Source organism: Cyrtonyx montezumae, unplaced genomic scaffold (genome assembly GCF_038088225.1).
Source record: "Cyrtonyx montezumae isolate F1298 unplaced genomic scaffold, pur_monq_1.0 scaffold_2, whole genome shotgun sequence".
Lineage (NCBI taxonomy): Eukaryota > Metazoa > Chordata > Aves > Galliformes > Odontophoridae > Cyrtonyx > Cyrtonyx montezumae.
Window position 1 is genome coordinate 32,732,399 of NW_027071936.1, and position 21,089 is coordinate 32,753,487.

General features: G+C 38.7%; 1 protein-coding gene across 1 annotated transcript; it reads left to right on the forward strand.

Annotated features, from left to right (window-relative positions):
• Nucleotides 1-634: 634 nt before the first annotated feature.
• On the forward strand, nucleotides 635-19,855 carry QRFPR (pyroglutamylated RFamide peptide receptor). Its single transcript, XM_065736107.1, has 6 exons — nucleotides 635-974; nucleotides 14,155-14,313; nucleotides 14,895-14,956; nucleotides 15,769-16,004; nucleotides 17,400-17,497; nucleotides 19,365-19,855. Exons 1-6 carry the CDS (start codon nucleotides 635-637, stop codon nucleotides 19,760-19,762), a joined length of 1,293 nt encoding a protein of 430 aa, XP_065592179.1. The 3' UTR covers nucleotides 19,763-19,855.
• The last annotated feature ends 1,234 nt before the right edge of the window (nucleotides 19,856-21,089 follow it).

Consider the following 21,089-nt stretch of genomic DNA (forward strand, 5'->3'; position numbering starts at 1 on the left):
CTAACTAAGCTGGAAGCTAGCTGGACTGCATTCTGAGCAGATAGATGGGATTTTACAAAGTCTGAGCTGTTGGAGCGCTGAACCAGCTATTTCCAGGAGCCACTTGGGGTCTGGGTGAGCTCCCTGGCCCAAGGCTTGGAAATGTTATTGCTGTATGAACTTTACCCAACCGTCACGTGGGGGTCAGGCAGCTGAAGGCTGAGGGTGGACGGAATACCCCTGCTGCCTCATCCAGGCTGGGTTCTAGCCGTCACCAACGGGACCCACCGGACAGCATCAGGCGAGACTGTAAGCTCTTTTATTTCCCTGTCAGCCAGGAGGCTGATCCGGCACTTCCAGCCCCCGCCTGGGGCAGCCGGAGCCTTTGGCGCAGAGGGAACCAGCGTCTCCCTCGGGACTCCCTCCGGCTCAGGGGAGCAGCGCGTGGGGGCGGCCGCGAGCTGCGCGCTGATTGGCTGCCGCGCCACCCCCGCCCCGGGGCGCCGGCCGCGGCGGAGCCTGTAGGCGGCGCCTCCGCCTCAAAGTTTGCCCCCGTGGGCGGCGCCCGTCTCGGGGCTCTTCTCCCGGCGCCCGGGCGGAGCGGCGGGGGGAGCTGAGGGGTGGGCGGACGGTGAGCCGGGGACAGCCGGGTGCCATGCGGTCCCTGAACATCACCCCGGAGCAGTTCGCGCAGCTCCTGCGGGACAACAACGTGACGCGAGAGCAGTTCATCGCCCTGTACGGGCTGCAGCCGCTGGTGTACGTCCCGGAGCTGCCGAGCCGCACCAAGGTGGCCTTCGTCCTCATCTGCGCGCTCATCTTCGCCTTGGCTCTTTTCGGCAACTGCCTGGTGCTCTATGTGGTGACCCGCCGCAGGGCCATGAGGACCGTCACCAACATCTTCATCTGCTCCCTGGCACTCAGCGACCTGCTCATCGCCTTCTTCTGCGTCCCCTTCACCATGCTGCAGAACATCTCCTCCGAGTGGCTGGGCGGTGCGTGCCGGGCTGTGCTGCCGAGCTCCGAGCGCGCTCGGGGTGGGGTTGATCTCCTTTTAACAACTTGAGCAGTTCGGGGTTGGGGTTTTATTTCTTAGTGCTGAATACGATAACTTAAGCCGGCCGCGAGGTGCGCATCTGTGGAGTTAAGTAATGGCTATGTCGCTCCCTCGGGTTATGCTACAAGCTCTGTGCTTTCGTCGCTTGCATTCGTTAAAAGTTGCGGTGCGTTTGTGAGCCCGTGTGGTGCCGGTGGAGTAGTCTTGGAGTGGCGTTATTATTCTTTTTTCTTTCTTCTGAAGTTGAAGTGAGTACTCTTTAACCCTTCGTGGGCCAAAGGAGTGTCTCCTTAGGCAACGCGGACCGCACTTGTCTTAAAAATAACGCATCGAGGTGTGATTTCATCTCGGGAATTTTGTTACGTTATGCGGAGCGACTGAGGGAGCTGGGATTGTTCAGTCTGGAGAAGAGGATGTTCAGGGTGGACCTCGTGGCTCTGCAACTGCCTGAAGGGAGGCAGTGGTGAGGTGGGGTCAGCCTCTGCCCCCAGGTAGCAGTGATAGGGATGGAGAAGGGGGCGGCCTCAATTTGCACCGAGGAGGTTCAGCTTGGGTGTTAGGAAACGTTTATTCTCACTAAGGGTGGTAATGTGCTGGTGCAGGCGCTCAGGGAGGTAGTGGAGTTACATGTGTTCAAGGGCTGTGGAGATGCAGCATCTGAGGGACATATTTATTAGGCAGTGATGAAGATGGGTTGGCAGTTGGACTGGGTGATCTTATTGGCTTTTTCCAACCTTAATGATTCTGTGTTGTGTTGCCACTAGTATGAAAGACCTCTCTTTTTACCATCCTAGGTAAGGCCTCTCTGGTACCTAGCAAGCACTTTAAAATGCATCCTAGTTCCAAAGAAGTAAAGTGACATAAAGACAGAAGTGATACAGTGTTAGTTAAAGGGCATTTGCCTTCCTTTTCTTGGTCCAGAACACAGTGTTGGATAAATAAAATAACGTGTGATTTGCAACAAGGAGCAGGTCTTTGTACAATGGCAGACTGACATGTTTGTAACAAAAAGGGTGTTCACGAAGTGACTCAATTAATTTCAGTTCCCAAGGCTTCCTGTGTTGCTGCTAATGGGAGGTACTGAACTGAAGCTACCTTCAGAGCATTAAGATTTAATTCCAGTACATCTGATGGATGGGAATGCAGGATGGGAAATGACAGGTCAGAGGAGACCTGAAAAGCAGAGTCTTGAAATGTGGATACCTGACACAGTGAGAAGTAGGTTTGAATATATATATATTTTTTTTTGTCTCAAAATTGAGAAGTTCTTAGGAGAAATGATAAATATGATGCTACAGGGCAGTTAATAATAAGTAAAATGGAAAAAAAAACAAACAAACTGTTTTTGCGGCAGTTTTATTTTCTTACAAGATGATTTTGGAGGAAGTAACCATTGTTTTTAAGATGCTACAGATATTGAGCCCCCAGATTAATCTGGGTATGTAATAAAAATAATAGGAAAACAGATAGCTATGTTACTGTTCCTTCTTTTATACTGCTCTATTTCTTGCTAAGAGAAGAATACAGCAGTAAGTTTCTGGAAACATCAAGAGATCCCACACAAAAGGAAAAGGACTGAACTGGGTACCTTCCCCTAAATGTCAGAGTTGTGAATCTCCTCTCTTGTAGTGAGGATACCAGTCTTGTCAGTTCGAGGCAGCACATCTGACCAGACCTATCTGAAAACTCGGTGGGATGAAGCTTCCACCTGAGATGGAATTGCAGCAGATATGGGAAAGACATACTTTATGCGTACTGTGCCATGTACAGGTCTCCCTTGATGTTACTGAGGATGATTGACAACATCTGGAGGAAGTCAGTAAAAAATAACAGCACAGTTGCAACATACATCTTCAGTTGTTTAATGTTTGGCTATTTTGATGTATACTGTTCTATGGGTTTTACTGTACTTTTTGTCTACTCTGTCTACTCTCTGAGGTCTTAGAGCTTCTTTACTACAAGTGGATTTATAGTTCCCATTGGCTTTGATGTCAACATTAATGGTCCTGTTAGGATAACTGGATTTAACGAACATTGTGGTATTGGCTGGGCATAATAAGTGATGTGATTGATGAATGTTTGCCTTGACTGGAAATGGAAGGAAAGGAGGGGAAACAAATGAAATGTAAAATGATTGTACACCAGGGGTATCTGATTCCTGAGGCACACACTGTAAAGAATGAATGATGATTACATTAATATGTTATCAGAGGCTGCCAGACTGGGAGAACTTTTCCTTGCTAGTGTTACTGATTCTGTTTTCCTTTTGCCTTCCGTTTTCTAGTATGAGAAAATTTTATCTCATCCATCTTAATGCATCATGTCTGTTCCGGGTAGTTCAAGCACCCAACTATTAAGAAAAAGGTGACTTGACTATGTAGGATATTCCTGCTGGGAAAAGTATTATGTCCTGAGGTGCCTGATACTAGAAATATCACTGAGCTTCTGGGCATTCAGTATCTTCCCTTCTGTGATAAAAATCACATCTATAACACCTTCTTGATCTGGCTGCATTTGAATTGATGAAATGAGCACCTAGGTAACATGCACTGAGACACAAGTGGGTTTTGTACTGACCTTTGAGATGGAATTATTTATTTCCATTTTTGTATGTATGTGTTTATCTTTTTTCCCTCAAAAATTAACAGGAGATGAGGAGAGGTGAGGGGAGAACTGTAATTACTCTAGGCTATAAAAACAGAAGTAAAAATGTAATAATAGCCACAGCTTTAAAGTAGCTGTTAACTTTTTAGTGTTCAATGTTATCTCTGTGATGAGACACTATCAGGAAAGAATCATTTCTGTTTTGTTCCTTCTGAACTGAAGGGTAAAGTACTTCCTCTGAAAAAGCCTCCAGTTGCGCATAGTTTAAAGTAGGACCTCAAGGAAAGTGTTCATAATTGACAGTGTAAAATAATTCAAATTGTGAATGGTAAAGTCACTCCTTTGTAATAGTGTTTGTCAAAACTCTATAGAAACTGAAATTTATTCCTCTTGTGCTTACCAAAGTTTCATTTCATTGTGACAGATCTGAAAGGCACTGGCATGACTTCTGCAGTATATTTAAAAATTTTTTTTAACTTCACCTACAATTCATTGATTGAAGTCTCAAGGAACTGAATGTGTCTTGTTTTGTCATATTATTATGTAGTTCTAACACAAAGCTGCTAGCTTAACATATGTGGCAACTGGGAGGAGCACAATCTTGACCAAAGATGTGTAAATCTGTCTCACTTTTGATTCTCAGATCTGTTAAGAATATTCAACAGAATGAGACTGTTAAAGTGGCAGTGTATTATTCCATTTCTTGTTTAGCCTTTGGAACTTTAGTAGTTAGATTTAGTAGTTTAGTGGATAGGGATGGTGATAGGAGGATGGTTGGACTAGATGATCTTGTGGGTATTTTCCAACCTAATGTACCTATGAACCGAAAAGGCTGTAATTTCTAGAGGAACTTTAAATAGGAAATCTGCAAACTAATTTCTTAGTAGTGTGAAAGGAAATTAAAATTGCAGCTTTGGTGGAAGTGACCACCGATATCGTATTTAGTTGTGAGAAGGGGATGAAACTGGAACTCAACTAAAAGATGAGATGATGCATACAGCAAGGAGTGGTTTTGGCTCAGAGTGGAACAATTGAGGATTTGCTTTCTACTGATCCTAGGTGGGGGACAGCAGTAGATGTGGTCACGCTGGTGGCAACACTATGAAGGGTAGATGTGTGCTTTTATCTGCAGGCCAAGTTTTACAAGAGTTACTTTGTTTTCTGAAAATGATTAGTTAACTATGTAACAGCAACATCTTTGCAGAACTTTCTGAGGCAACTGGAAAACTTTTTTCATTTTGCGCACTGTAATACCCCTAGTGAAAGATAAGGGCAAAAAATCAGATTGCTATATACCTAGTACTATGGTTCATCTTTCTTGTGCGTTTTGTATCTTATCAGTAAGAATGCCTCTTACTACTGGTGTCAGAGGCTGGTTTTTCTCATCATCTAGGGAGTACTGAGTCACCTGAAGCACTACTGAACGCACAGCAGCATTTGAGATGGCTGTGCTCAGTCATATCCAAGCTGCTAACTGTATGCAGCCCAGCACAGCTCACAGTGTGGCAGCTCCCTGTCCCCATGCCATCATGGTGGCAGCTCTGCCCCACTGAATGGCACAGCCCAGCTCCCAGCACCAAACAAACAGCAGCATGCTGTTAACACCATCTGGGCAGCAAACAGGGCACAGTTAATTGCTAACTCTAAGTTGTGGCATTTAAGTTCATGGAGTTTGATACACTGGCTGAACACAGCCCTATGAACAGCAAAAATATGCATCTGTGCTTTCTGTTTTGATAGAGGAATCTGAGAAAAATTTTCAAGATGGAAAAAAAAACCCATTTTTTTTGTCATGTATATGCAACTCTAATTTCAGTTGGCATTAATAAATTACATGGGGATTTTCAAATGGAATGTTTGGAGTTGCAAGCCAAAATTTGGTAATGACTCTTTACCAGCCTTTTCTAAGCCCCATTTTACCAGACAGAAATATCCCCCAGTATGTAATCACACCTTATTCATGTCACCACCTTTTGGCAGTATGACCATCTGTGAACAATTGTTTTCAAGGATGAAGCACGGGAATAGTGAAATTTCATCAAAAATCTCTGCTGAACACCTTGAAAACTTGTTGAGAATTGCAACCACTCATTGAACCGATCTGATACAATTTTTTTCAGAAAAATGAGCTCATAAATCCCACTAGTTTTATGTTTTAGCTGCTCTCTTTTTAATTAAAAAATTAAAAGTTAGCTTTTGTTACTTGTATAAATTAACTATATGGTATATTTTATGAGGGCTATTCTGAAAGCAATGCCTGTTATTTTATTATGTTGACCCATTATATCAGTGGCAGATGGTGGAGGTAGGCAGTAGAGATTGAACCTTTCCACCATTATCACATTACACTTTGCTGTTGTACAACAAATGCAGCTGAGAGGCGGTCTGACAGAATGGTGTCTGACTGGCGTCTGCTTTTGCATATGAAGCAAAAGCATAGAATTGGATTCTTCCATGTGGAAACAATGGCACCCATTGACATTAATTGATGCTTGTTGAACATTTATGAAGACCAAACCGTGGATGTGAGCACAGTGAGGTGGTGGGTGGAGCATTTCAGCATTGGCAACAGTGGATCACCTCTGCTGGAACAGATTGTTACAAATGTGGCATGCGGACTCTTATTCATCACTGATGAAAATGCATAGCAAATGATGGTGACTGTTGGAAAAAAAAAAAGTGCTTTGTAGCTGAGAAGCTAACTCAATTAAGTAGTGTTATTGTGCTCTTTTATCTATTGTATTTTCCATGAAAATAATTAGGAGGCATTACTTTAGGAGCAACCTTCATGCATACAGCCCTGGACAATTCCTCTTTACTCCATGTGGCCCAGGCAAACCAACAGATTGGACATCCATGCTTTTACTTATCTTGTCTGTCCTAGTGCTACCATTTGAGAAAGGTGTGGGTCTTCTGTGCATTTCTGGCTTATTTGTCTGTTACGTATAGCTACCTTGCTAACCAAAGGTAGCAAGAAGAACCAAAGAAGTCTTCTTAGAAACTTCATTTTTTCATTGGTGCAGCAGTTTGCTCGTCTCCAAAAGCTTCCCTGAAGTGGTGTGCTGTAGCTAGTTCTGCATTCACAGCCTCTTCTATTCTTCACCAGACATCTTTTTCTTTTCTTTTCTTTTTTTGTAGGAGTATGAATAAATATTCCTTTCTGACAGAACCTTAGTGTTAAAATAAGTGGGCCTCTTGTGTCTGACATTTGGAGGTATCTCTGTAAGATCTCATTTCTGTTCTCCAGTGTAACTTAAATTTCTTCCTTCTGACTCACTTCTAGAATGTTCTTTACTGGTGTTTTGCAAATGTTCCTGTACTCTGTCCACTGGGGTAATGCTTGACAGTAATACTGGGCAGTTACCAGAGATTCCTTACTTAAGCTTTTTGTTTAAGTTTCCAATTTAAGTTTTATCTAAACCTACTGTAAAGATGACTTGAGAAGGGCTTATCCAGTGCCTCAGTAAAGGAAATAATAGACTCAGGATTTCTTTTTAATATGGAATGTATTGGCAGTATGATGTTTGATGAAAGCAGTAAAAGAATACTGATATAAGGAAGCTTATAACTACATTTACAGGGTATTTCTGCAAGCCTTGCTTCACATTAATTTGTATGAATTTACATCAGTCATTCTGTTAAATAATGTTTCTTGTATTGGCTAAGCAAAGCAAGCCGATTGAAGGATATTGTTGGATCTGCAGCTGTAATGACTGTAAATAATCAGACTTAGTACAGGCCTATTACCATATGTTAGAATTGCACTTTTTGGTCAGAGAAATATTTGTTTGTTGTCCTCTCCAGGTAATAAGTGAGATAAATTACCTTTTTCTTTGTAATTTAACTACTAAGGATATAAAATACCTGTATGCCCAAGAATTGATTTTTCAAGTGTGCCTTGTCCAGTCTAGTCTGAAGTACTTTTAAGGATATTGTCTGTATAATTGCAGCAGACTTGTTCTCTGCTGTGAAGTTACAAAATAGAAGGAAACAGACTTTGCTTTCATCGAGCAAGCAGGAGAGAGCTATTTTACAAGCTGTGGTAAAGACTTCCAGTGCAAGGGCTTAGTCAATAACACTTTACCAGAGGAAGGAGCAATTTAACTTTGATCAGGAAATAGTTCTAGAATTTTGCCTCTCTTTAATAAAATAAAAGAAATATTGATGTTTCTAGCAGGATGAAACTGCAAACTCATCGTTACAGAAACAGTTGATGGTGGTAATGAAGACATGAAGAATTGTTTAAGGACGTACAGTTTGTATTTACAGCCTTCTGAATATGTTGTTGCTGGGGAGCACTCTTATAATAGATTGAATAAACCATGCAGTTTTCATCAGTGCGTAAGGGATACTTTGGGGAGTCTCTTAATGTCTTGAAAAGAAGAAGCAATTAGTTATTTTCATTCCCAGTAACCCTCTGGAAATTTTCTTTCACCACTGGAAAATGATTGGTATTAAATGCTTCAGTGCTGTCTTCAGTAACAAGCTATTGGAACAGTTACTGAAAGATTTAGCTTGTAGAAAGTTATGAATTTCGATAATTTAAATATATTATTAATATATTAAAGATGTATATTTTCAAGTATTAAAAAAAGTCACATTTCTGTATTGGAGGAGAATTATTTGGAAAATGAGGAGGCAAGAAGGGAGATATTTTCTGAACAATTTTATCTTAAAAAAAAAAAGAGAGAAAAAAACAACAATGTAATGGCCTTTAGGTAGTCCTTGAAAATTATTTATCAGATTTCTGCTGCATGTCAGATTACTAAAGCCTCTTGATGGTTTGTAAAAGACCTAAAACAAAACTGTTCTGAAAGATTTAGTATAGGCACAGCTAAAACAAAACAAACAAAAACGAAAAACAACCCTAAGAATCTAATAAATAATGAGTTTTGTGCTTTGCAGTTGTAGCAGAAGAAAGCTTTAGTGCCTGGAATAATATCATAACATTTAATATATTGGAGCAGTTATGATATCCAATATAGTTTACAAATGTTCTAGGTGCTTTTAAGACCTGAAATTGGTCTGGCTGTGTGCTGAAGGTAGACGATGCCAATCGTTTAGCTGAGTTCTGACTTTATAGAACCTGAGCTTGGCTTATTTTGTGTTAATAACCTCAGGTATCTGGTTTTTGCACAGATTTTGGAGTCAAGCTTAAGTGGCTTCAGTTTAAGAAGCTTCAGTTTCTTAAACTCTCTTCTTGAGTGTCTAGCCAGGCTTCTAATATGGGTCAGAGGGAGAAGTGGAAAATGTTTTCCTCATCCTCTGAAAATAATGAAAAATCTCTTTAATGCAAGGATGAGATGCACAGAAGCAGACAATAGATGATTTTATTTTTTAACGTTTTTCCTTCTTTGATCTCTTTTCCTGTGTTTACCAGATGATCTATCAGTGTAAGGCCTGATAGAAGATAGCCAATTTTGGTCAATTATCATAACAATACACAGGGAAATGAAATAGTCTGTGTAGATGGGCTTGTTTTCTGAGAGCAAGAAGCAGGGGCTGAGAGTGCAAGGATGTGAGGATTCTGTATCAAGTAGGACTTCATTTGCTGGAACAATAGATTCTGGCCATGTTGTCTGCTTCTTTTGTGCTTCATATTTGAAAGGCAAATAATGACTTCTTAGTCTGTTTTGTTTTCAATGACTTAAAGGCTGTAGATAAATATTTAATAATAATAGTGATGTTTAGCTTGGAAATAAGGTGAATGATGGAACTTCTTGTAAATGTATTAAAGCCACCTTTAGTGCCTAGTGAAATTAATGTCAGTCTCAGAGAGAGTCCCCAGAGCTGTTGCCCATGGGGTTGTGATAAGGCAAGGATCGAAACGAAAGCAAGGATTCCCGGCACTTCTCTTTGCATTTCAGTTGTTCAGTGATTCCATCCGTTAACTCAGTTAAGGAAGAGAATAAGATGTCATCTGCATTCTGAGGAGACCTAGATGCTGTAAAATCTACCTCACTTGTTAATACATCACATCAATGTAATGTTCAGAATACAGTGTTCTGTTCTGAATGCAATGTACCAAATATAAAACAGATAATGATATTCTGATACAGATTCAGTGGAGAGCCTCTTAACTGTCAGGGTGGGAAGCACCTGTGTGGGTGGGAAAGCTGAGAGAAGAGGGCTTTTTCAGCCTGGTGAAGAGTTTTGGAGTGACCTGTGCATTTGAATATATTATTGAGAAGATGCATTCAGACTCTTCATAGCATTGCATGAAAGCAGCCTTTGACTGGTAAGAAGGAAGTCAGATTGAAAATAAGGAAGATTTTTGTGAGTACAGTCCAACAGTGGAAGAGAGTGCTCCAGAGGAGGTTGTGCTGTCATCAGTCTTGGAAGTTTTCAAGATGGAAGTTTTCTGTGTTTTTATCTAACTTGATCCTAATTCTACTCTGAGCCAGGAGGCCAGACTGAAGATCTACTGAGTTTGTTTTCAACCAGCCTTACTCGGTGATCCTCTAATCCACTTCTGTGCTTCACAGGGATGACTGAGAGACCTACGGTCTACTTTCATGCTGGCTATGATAACAGGGTAGGTACAACACTATGGATATTAGGCAACTAAATCCCCCCCTGCAAAAAATGACACAGACTTCCATAGCTGTACAAAGTCCTTTCAGTAATCTAGTTCAAAGTTAAAAGCAATGAGATTTCTGTGAAGAAAAAAGTTGATTTAGGGTTTGTGGATTTGGAAACTGTTTTGGAAAGATCTACTGAAGAGTTTATTTCCATGTAGATATTCTATTTCAGAATATTCCTGGAATAACTGATGTTGTTGCACTGAGATATTTAGTGTATTGAAATAATGACTCTGGATTCTTTTTCCTTTTTTCTCTATTCCCACCCACTGCAATCCAACTGACACTATTCTGAAATAATTACTTTATTTAAAGGTAAATCATTGTCATTTTTCTTGTGTGTGAAAGCTGTGTCTGTAGCATGAAAATAAACTATGTAATTTTCTGTATTAAAAGACTTGCAGAAAATCTTCATATATCGTCAAGTAATTTGGAATGGTGATATCTTTGTAAATAATATAATGAAAGTTTAGAGAAATAAGAACAGGCTTCATGTGGAAACATATTGGGGACATTAAATTTAAAAGAATAGGTTATCACAAGGGGCTGAATCCAATTCAGATGTAATTAAGGAGACTGGAGCTGGATCTCAGTTCTGATATCAGATTTCCATTGAAGTTGATGACCTTGATGCTGGCTGAGACGTTTTAAGTGCTTTTTTTCCTTTTTTTTTTTGTTGCTGTTAAACAGTTTCAAATACTCCTAGAAACTAGAAGGGATAAGGGTTGTTTGTTTTTTTTTTGCTACTGTTAGTTAAATCTGGTGAAGCTTTACATGTGAAACACTGGAGTATCTAATAGTTTCAGAAGGTAAGAAGCTTTGTACAGGGAGTGATAATTCACGGCTTGTGAAAGAGCTCTAAGATGATATGGTAATGTTAATGTAAGTTAGTGTTTAGAGGCCTTTGCCTTAGTGGTACCAGCAGCCTTGGAGCTGGAATACTGTTCTTTTTACTATTGATATGCAGGGGCTTTTCTAGTAGCTTTTAACTACTGTGCTTTGGAAAAAATTCGTGGGTTTTTTTTTTGTTGTTACGGAAATGCATGTGGCTGTTATTTTGCTTTAGCTGCAGAGATTCAATCCATCAAGGAATTGTGATATGTGCTGTGTGACTGAGCAAGTGTTTCTATTTCACTCTTTATATGCCATGAAGTATACCTTTACTGCTTTTGAAAGAATTAGTTACATTAGTTTGGTTCACCTGTTCTTGTGAATTTGTCTTCAGAGATGAGAAATTTCTGCATCCTTTTTTCTTGGACATACAACTGAAGGCAAAATGTTAGCCTGTGCTTTTTCCCAGTTAGTTGCTGGGAAGAAAATGAGAACATATCAGTAATGGCAAGGAACCATCTGATTTCAGTGGTTTGTTCTCTCAATTTGGGAGTTGCCACCCGTTGAACTCAAGTATTGTTTTCTCTTTGAATAGACACAAGCTGAAAATTCCATCAGACTCATAATTTCAGTCTGTTTCACTGCCTCATTTTGTTAATACATGGAAACCTCTTTGTTTCCTAAGAATATTTTGGACTTCTGGAACTTTGGTGAAGCAATGGTGTATGACAGTGAAGCCCCTACAGTGGTGTATAGTTCAGGTGGATTTCGACTGATTTAAGAAGGATTTGGATCTCTTAGCTCTATTTTGCCCATGACAGTAGGCTGAGTTTTAAGAATAATCAGAGACTGTGAGCTGTAACTTCTTATTTGGTTGTATTTAGCATTCAACATGTGTGAAGATGTGACTTGAGCTTTCTGTCATCTCAGTATGGAAATTTCAATGCACTCCAGTTGGAGGGCTCAGAATTTTATGGACTAGGTCTGGTGATGGTATGTATAGCACATCCTGTATTGTTCTGGGTATAGTAAGAAATCAATAAGATGTTGATTTTGTAAGATAATGACCTTTATACATGCGGGGCTTACTTTGCACTTACTTTGTTTTTGCTAGCACCTTGGCAACATAATTACAAAATAAAAAATATTATGAGAAGCAAACAGGCATCCTAGTACACAGTGAAATTCCTGCTGACCATGCTAAGATTTTTTCCCAAATAGCTTGAAACTGGTCTTCATGACATATATGTATTTAAATTTCATTTTAAGCTAGATCTTTGAGCACATCCCACTGACTGTGGTGCTGATAGAGAATATATTCTTGGAAGATATTGACTTGCATCCTTTTCCCTTTGCCCTTCCCTTCACTTTCTTAAATTTGAAGGGAATTAAATTTCTTTACTTTTGACCAGTTAGAACTGATCAAAAACCAAGCAGTAACAAGCTACTTTCTTGTAAGCTTCAGTGGCTTTTAGCCTGGACTACTGGATAGGTGTGTACTTGTTCCTTGTTCTGTTTGTGGAGGACAGGACAGTGTATTGGTAGTTGCCAGCTTGTATTCTTCCTGTTTTTGTGTTCTTTTCTTGCCTAAGGTGCTTGCAACATCATAATTTTAGATTTGGATCAGATAATCATTTGGCTATTTTGAGTTCATTGATTATATATGGATAAGGCAGAGTTAATGATCAAGTAAAGGAAATCACTGCAGCTGATCCTGAAATGAGTAGCTGACACTGAACCGTAAGAATGTTAATGAACTTTGGGAATGCAGCTAGAGAAAATCATCTTGGGGTCAGAAAAACAAACAAAATGTGTAAATAGGAAGCAGGTTGGGAAAGATATTAACACATTTTTGATGAAGACTAATTTAAGCCACCATTTTTAAGATTGCTGGGACTTGAGAGTGAGCAATAGAGAATAACTAGTAACATATTAAGAAGTGAATATGTACTTTTTGGAAGCTATAGCAGCATTGAAATCTGAAGATATGTGCTTAGCTCTGCATAAATACAGCATCTCACAGTGGGAGATGCGTACACAATTGTGAAAATACAGCCAGGAAATTGCATTTAATTTGTACAGTGCCATTAACATTATGTTTTAATCAGGAAAAAAGGATGATCTGAAGAATGGAAAAATGATGAAGAGGTTGAATTTTGTCCTCCTTGACAGATGACTCACAATGTAAAGCTTAGCAAAATTATGCTTTATGCGCTGCAGTACTTAGAGTAGTATTTAAACAAACAGAATATTTTGGAACAGAAAAGTCTAAACAGGTGATCTTCTAAAAACTGTGAAGGTAAAAGATAGTATTCCTGGTGCATTTGAGAGTAAATGGTGAACAAAAGCAGAATAGGAGGGCTGATATAGAGCAGGTGAATGTAGAATAACCTGAGTTAGAAGAGACCCACGTAGATCAACATGCCCAACTCTCAGTACCATTCAAGGCCACCCGGAGTTTTAATGTTATGTCTGGGAGGATTGTCCAAATGCTTCTTGAACTGTGGCAGAATTGGGTTGGGGCCCTGACCTCTGCCCAGGGCCACCTGTTCCAGTGCTCTGTCACCCTCTTGCAAAGAGCACCCTCTTTTCCCAGCACCCAACCTAACCCTCCCCTGATGCAGTTCCACGCTGTTCCCTCAGGTCCTGTCACCAGAGAGTAGAGATCAGTATCTCTGCCCCCCTGGTGAGGAGCTGTAGGCTGCCACGAGGTTACTCCTCAGTCTCATTCTCCTCTTGTCTAAGTGAACAAACTGAGGGACCTTAGCCTCTTTTCATATGTCTTGCCCTCTGGATCCTTCCCCATCTTTGTAATCCTCCTTTGGATGCTCTCTAGTGGTTTTATTTCCTTCTATCATTGCATACAATAAAACACACAGTGCTCAAGGTGAGGCTGCACCAGCACAGAGCAGAGTGGGGATGGTAGGCATTAATATGTCCTTAGAACTGTTTACACATGTGTAGTACACAATGCTCTGACCATTGAAAACTGCACTTGATGAGTTGTTTTGCTTGACAGTACTTTTAGTAACAAGACTACTGTTAACTATTATTTTTCCATGATGTGCAGCAGTTGCATGTTTTACTTTCTGACTATTATAGGTGCCTTCGCTTGCAAGATGGTACCATTTGTTCAATCCACTGCCATTGTAACTGAGATTCTTACAATGACCTGCATTGCTGTGGAAAGACACCAGGGAATTGTGCATCCACTAAAAATGAAATGGCAGTACACCAATAAGAGGGCTTTCACGATGCTCGGTAAGATCTTAGGTGTCTCTACTAACTGTGTGCATAGAGCACAGTAGCAGTTGCATATGGCATGATGAGCAGAATGCATTGATAAGACAAGTAATTCAGAGGTAGATACAATGCTTATGATTATAAAATAACTCAAGGAAAGTGCCTACGCATAGAGTAACTACTTGCCAAAATCCTGACAATAAATCTAAAATGTGAAGTCACATATTTATTTAACTGAGACTCTTAAACGTCTGACAGCCAATTTTTTTTTGTGAGAAGAGGTTCAAAATGTACAAGCACTGCTAAAGGAATGTCATAGGTGTAAATAATCCTTCCATTTTAACATAAAGAGAATACAGATAATGCTGCTTTTGCAAATTAATTTGACTTGGTATGTGGGTACTGATAAATGAAGGCAATTTTGAGAAATATTAAACTGGTAATGGAAGATCATGCCGTTATACATATGAATATTGACTGTTATATGCCTCATGTTGAAAACTGCTATTAAATAGTCTACTTTGACTTTTAAAGATGAAGCTGTAAAACTATTAATTCCAGAACTTATGCTTCTTGTTAAAAGATGTATTTGTTTACAGGCATAGTCTGGTTGCTGGCAGTTATTGTTGGGTCACCTATGTGGCATGTGCAACGACTTGAGGTATGTTAGGTGAAATGGAAATTCATGTTTTCAACTCAGTAATTCCTGGATCTTTTTGCATATTTAACAGTGAGATTGACTAAACTCCTGAGAAATAGAAGAGGGGAATAAAAAAAAATTGGAGCTTTTTTTTCCTATGGGTGCCAGCAGGAGAAAGAGGAATAATTAGGTCTTGCATGTACTGCAAGAAGAACTGCCAGCAGGGACTAGTCATGTCTACCCTCCCTAATTTTATTGAAGAGCATTAATTGCATTTGAGCTGTAGCTTACTTCTCTTTTCTTAGAGATACAGACACTCAGCAGTTGTAGGGCTTAGGTTTGTATTTCAGCATGGCATAGTCTTTTCCAAGATTTTGAAGAATTGTCTAGTTGAAAGTGTAATTCACTGCCCATCGTAGTTTAAGAAGATACTATGCATTTTTTGGGGGGGAAAAACAATAATGGTTTGTCAGAATCTGCTACTTGTGAGTCTGGATGTTTACCAATTTATTTTGTTATTTTTTAAAATGGAATAATGCATGAAGTGTCTAGATACTTGTATCTACTTGCAAAATACATACCAAAGATTTCTTTTGAAAATTTTTGTGTAAAAAAGTTTTGAGGAATGCAACTTAAAGCATCTCCTGACCTGTCTTTGCCAACTTGGATCAACACAACACTGTGAAAAAATACTTGGAAGAATTTTCTCATTTCAGAAAAAATTTCTGATGAATTCCAGTTGCTGTAATAACAACAAGGAATATTTGAATGTGCTTTGTTTTTATGTTTGGGATTATTACTGTAGTGACTCATCTCCTTTATACTTGTTACAGGTTAAATATGACTTCCTGTATGAAAAAGTGCACATCTGTTGCTTGGAAGAATGGGCCAGTCCAGCTTATCAGAAGATATATACCACTTTTATACTTGTTATACTCTTTCTTCTTCCATTGATATTGATGCTTTTCTTGTACACTAAAATTTGTTATGAACTCTGGATTAGGAAACGAGTGGGAGATGCTTCAGTTCTTCAAACCATTCATGGGAGTGAAATGTCTAAAATATCAAGGTTTGTAAATTAAAGAGCACTCGAAACTTTGACATTTAGAAAGCAATTTTTTTTGCATTATATTTTGAGAACCAGTGCTAAGAAATATTTCTTATTCAGGGGAAAGTCTACAGACATAGCCCGAATTTCTAATGCTAGCTAGTTAAACAAGATACTGAAAAGAAGGCAACTTAAACAGTTTTCATCAAAATGCAGAATTGCCATTCTGTGAATGTCAAGTCATCTCAAATCTAATATTACACATGATAAAGTCCTTGCTTTTGAAAGAAGTAGGCCACAAGTTAGAAAATAACCTTTATATTATTTCCATATATTCTATGGAGAATTCTTTATATAATCTTAACTGTGAACACTGCTTTATGATCCCTTTGTAAATTAAATTGGTACACGGGGAAGAAAAAAAAACCCAGTATTCACCTGTAATTACTTTCATACTGTTTATTTTGTTATAACTTCCAAAGATTTCTGAATGTTCTCAGACTTCTTTTAAGACGGTCTGGATAGTAACTGTATCTGAAAAGATATAAAACTCAACAATTATCAATGAACAAAAAGTTACGTTAATTTACATTTATAGCTACTTCCATATTTTTTAGTATATATGGACTACCTTTTAAAGTACTTTACATCTTTGCCTTTAATTTTGGAGATCAAGCTGGTGCATGTGATAGAGACCTCTAATAGGACAGTTCATTGAGGAATTTATCACATTAAGTATAGGCTGAATGGAGAAGACTGGCAAGCAGATTGAAAATAAATGATTCTTTAGACATTTTTCTAACAACGTACTGAAGGAGGCAAACCATTATAATTCAAAACTGAAGTATTATATATACAGGTATTTCTTGTCTGAGCTACGTTGAGATTAACTTTGTGCTATTCCCCAGCTTAGCAAACGTTTCACCTAGTGGAAAGGAGATCCTGTAACTGCTACCAGTCAAGTGTTAACTTTTCAGTTGAAGTGAGAGATCTATCTTGCTATCTATAAATCTACTTATTTGAGTAAAATTTGTTTTTAAGAACATTGATAATTGTCCTTGAGTTTTGAGCAAGTGCATTTCATGCTCTCTTTCCAGCATTTCACCTACCAGTGAAGTCTGAATGTTGCACATGTAACTCTACCATCTCTATCAACTATTTTTTTTTAATAATCAGGTGCTGAAACTATGAATGCCTTACTTTCCTGATAGAGAAATAAAAGGTGTTACTTACTATGTTGATGTGCTTTTGCGGTTCTTGTTTCAAAGGGAATTATTTACTTCTGATAATTCTTCCAGGGTTTTGTTTGCATCTGCAATCATCAGAACATCTTGGCAAATCTAACTTAATGAGACATATATAAACCACAAATCAATTCATAGTGATTCAGTATGAAATGTCTTGGTGCAATTTCAGGAAGAAGAAGCGAGCAATTGTTATGATGGTGACAGTGGTGTTTCTCTTTGCAGTCTGTTGGGCCCCTTTCCATGTTATTCACATGATGATGGAATACAGTGAGTATTTGCAGTTTGTCATAAAAATAACAACTAGGAAAGGCTTTATTTGTTTTTGTTTTTTTTTTTTTTTTGTAATGAAACTAGAGATTATGAGAGGCTAGTGCTGCTCAGCTATAATATGCCTTCTGCTAGCAAATTTTAATGTTATACTTCTAAATCCTGGGTCACTGTCTTGTAATTGAGGTGCATAATCGGAAGTAGATGGATTGCTCTGAAATCTGAATTGTAGACAGTTCTGCAGTGCTCACAAAAAAAATTAAATATATAAAATATTATCAGATGTAATGCTGTCTTATATCTTAGATATACTTTTGTGTGTCAGCCACATCTTATATTTCCTACTGTGTGAATTAAAGAAAAAAAAAATCTTTGTCTTGCTGTATACTGGGCTTTGTTGTACAAAGGATGAAAGGGAACTTGAAATCTCACAGCTCTTTTAGAATGTAAGTTCTTAGAGAGGAGATTGCTTTTTTTTTTTTTCTGAATTTGTGCAGCACATAATCCAGTCTTGAAAAGGAGGTTTACAAAGTGTAACAAGATTTCAGAAATACCAAGATTTGAATATTAGGATGGTGAGCGCATCCCTGTGGATTATTTGCTTTGTCTGTTGTACCACCCTCATTCACCTCAAGGTGAAAGTTATTTCCAAGTAGAAAAATCTCTTGAACAAGTAACTTAAAAATTCAAATTTATTTCTAATGCAGTATATAAACACTTGCATCTGCGTAAGTTCTCATACTGCTTTGAGTGAAACTGGTGTGGAATATTTATCCTTTCACTTGCACTGTTCTTAGTGATGTAGGTAGGTATATTGAAATTAAAAATACTTGGACAACAGGGATTAATATCCTCATTTTATCTGCTAATCCACTTGAACTTCTCCAGTGCTCTGGGTTAGACACTATTTTTGAAACACCATCTTGTTATCTTCGCTTTTTGCTGTTTGCCTCAATTCACTTGGGTCTTGCACTATTAGTCTCCCATCTTCTACATGAGTACTGTGACGACATGTGGAACTATGCAGCTGGCTATTTGTAGGAGCAGTAACTGTTGTACTCTACTTTCCAAATGCAGCAGGCATTTATTTGCCTTCTATTGCAGGTAAGATCATAGCAGATAAGTCAGCAGCCTTTATCCAGTTGGCCAAACAAATAGATGTTTATATTTAGGTAGAACAAAAGATGCAAAGCTATAACTATTAAATGGTCTGGATTGTCTCATTATAAGGTCGCTTGGTGAACTAGGTTCTCTGCAATTGTCTCATGGATAATTTCAGCTGCTGCAATGCCTTTCCTTGCGATATAAAACTTTATATTAGTTATTCCATAGTTTAGTAGCCAAGTATTTGAAATCAAGGAATCCAGAGATCTGTATGATCTGAATAATTTAAGATGCGTGAGATGTGTCAAGAAGATGTATTTTTACTCCATGAGATGATCTCCATAAGATAAAGAATCCATTTCTGATCTTGTGACAAGACAGGGATTTGTGTTATGTTACAGTACTTCGTATAGTTCTTATTTATGTTGAATATGGATGTGAAAGGCAAAACCAGCAGAACAATAAACCTGGCAGATATTTAGGGAACTGGAAGCTTTCTGCTTCTTGGCCATGGAGTGAGTTTTTTGGCTAATAGTTTTCTTCTTTTTGACTAGTCTATCTTTCTGTATATACACTGCATATGCATGGGCTGGGTAAAATAGATAATTATATTGCTTGCTGCTTAATTCCTATTACTAATATTAGTAACCTCTAGCAGGATCTTTTGTTGACAGTAAACAAAAACTTCTAATGCTGAGCTGTACATACATGGGTTAAGCAGTGGGTGCTGTTCTGTGCTTTTAGCATATTTTTTTCCTTTCAGGTAACTTTGAAAAGCAGTATGACGATGTGACAATAAAAATGATCTTTGCAATCGTTCAAATCATAGGATTCTTCAATTCTATTTGCAACCCTATTGTGTATGCTTTCATGAATGAGAACTTCAAGAAAAATTTTATGTCTGCCATCTGCTTCTGCACTGTCAAAGAAAATGCATCACCAAGCAGGCAACTTGGGAACTCAGGAATTACTATGAGGCGGCAAAAGACAACTGTTTCTCAGAGAGGTCCCTCTGACTCAGACGAAGCCAGAAGAGAGGCATTCAGTGATGGCAACATCGAAGTAAAGTTCTGTGATCAACCATCTTCAAAAAGGAATTTGAAAAGGCACCTTACTTTATTCAGCTCTGAGCTTTCTGTGCATTCTGCAAGCGCACAGTAGCATCACAAAGGTTTCAGTAATGGAGAGAAAGAAGTTCTCTTTATATAACTTTGAACAAGCCATTTAAAATACTTTTCTAATTTGCATGCTGAAGTGAGAGTGGGAAAACATTGTGATTATAGTAATGTTGGAGTAGTAGTTCAGAAAAATATTTTATAAGGATGAGGAACAAAACTTTAGGAAAGTGCTACTGTGTGATTTCAAGGAAAATATTTTTCTTCCTAAGCTAATTTAGGGCTTGCTTGCTCTTTGCTTTAGGTAGAACAGAACACAGTTGTTTGCCAGTTTATTCTATCCAAATGCTGGCTCACTGCTGGACTGTATTCAGCTGAATGCCAAAAGATGGAGACTATGTGGAGAGAGTGCAGTTTCCTTTCAACAGTTTGGGAATAGTTTTAGGACAGTTTCGACAGTGGGTCTAGCATTGTCTGTATGATCTACTGTCTGTAGCTCTGAGAATGGAGAGACTTCAGATCTGAGTTCATGGAAAATGTAGACTGAGATGAAGTTCTGTTTTGAAGAGAGAGAGTCACCAATAATTTGGTTCTGATGAGATTTTAGATGCTTGTTTGAATTGTATTAAGAAGCATATTAGGAATTACCAGTGCACGTGTAAATAATATGCTGCTTTTACAGGTTACTTCTTGGGTACAAAATTAAATGCCACTGTACTGCCCTGTAAAATACATTATTCCCACTGAAAAATGTGGAACTTCAAAGCACCATACAAATCAAGGGTCTACATAGGTGTGGCCTGTAGATGAACGCAGTGTTTACTCTGTCATGCTTTGATAAATAGGTTATGGGTTGGAGTTGTTGCCACTTTCTAGAGGTATATAACGACCAGTCCCAGAACTTGTTGGACTCTATAAGACTTTCAGTTGAATACTGTTGTCTTCTGACTAGATGCTTGGCTGAAGATTTGCACATGAACTCTCTCCTTCATCTTCCAAATATGTTAATTACTCTGGAAGAACAGGGCCAGTATTACAAAGTTGAAGTCCATATAAATTATTAAATAAAAACAAGCAAAGCAAAAGCAACAAAACCTGCCCCCCAAAAAAACTAAGCTTGCCATCGCTGGGTCAAACTGAGAGATTGGCAAATCAAAAGATTCTTATAAATGTGGGACTGGAGAAAAAGTGTGATCTAGTATGGTATACTGTGAACTGATCCCACAAATGATGCTTTGAAATAGGTCATTTGCAGCTCCAGATGAGATAAGGCTGGATCCTTTCATAGCCTGTGAATGCTGGTGCATTTTTGTCATCTCTCACTTCCCATAATAGATCTTGGTGCTCCCTTGATGGTGACTTAAATTTCTTAT

Bases quoted from the DNA above. Each gene is read 5' to 3' on its own strand.
- QRFPR (XM_065736107.1), top strand. From the start codon at position 635: ATGCGGTCCCTGAACATCACCCCGGAGCAGTTCGCGCAGCTCCTGCGG. The intron at 975-14,154 runs GTGCGTGCCGGG...TGACTATTATAG, and splicing joins CTCCTCCGAGTGGCTGGGCG to GTGCCTTCGCTTGCAAGATG. The intron at 17,498-19,364 runs GTGAGTATTTGC...TTTTCCTTTCAG, and splicing joins TCACATGATGATGGAATACA to GTAACTTTGAAAAGCAGTAT.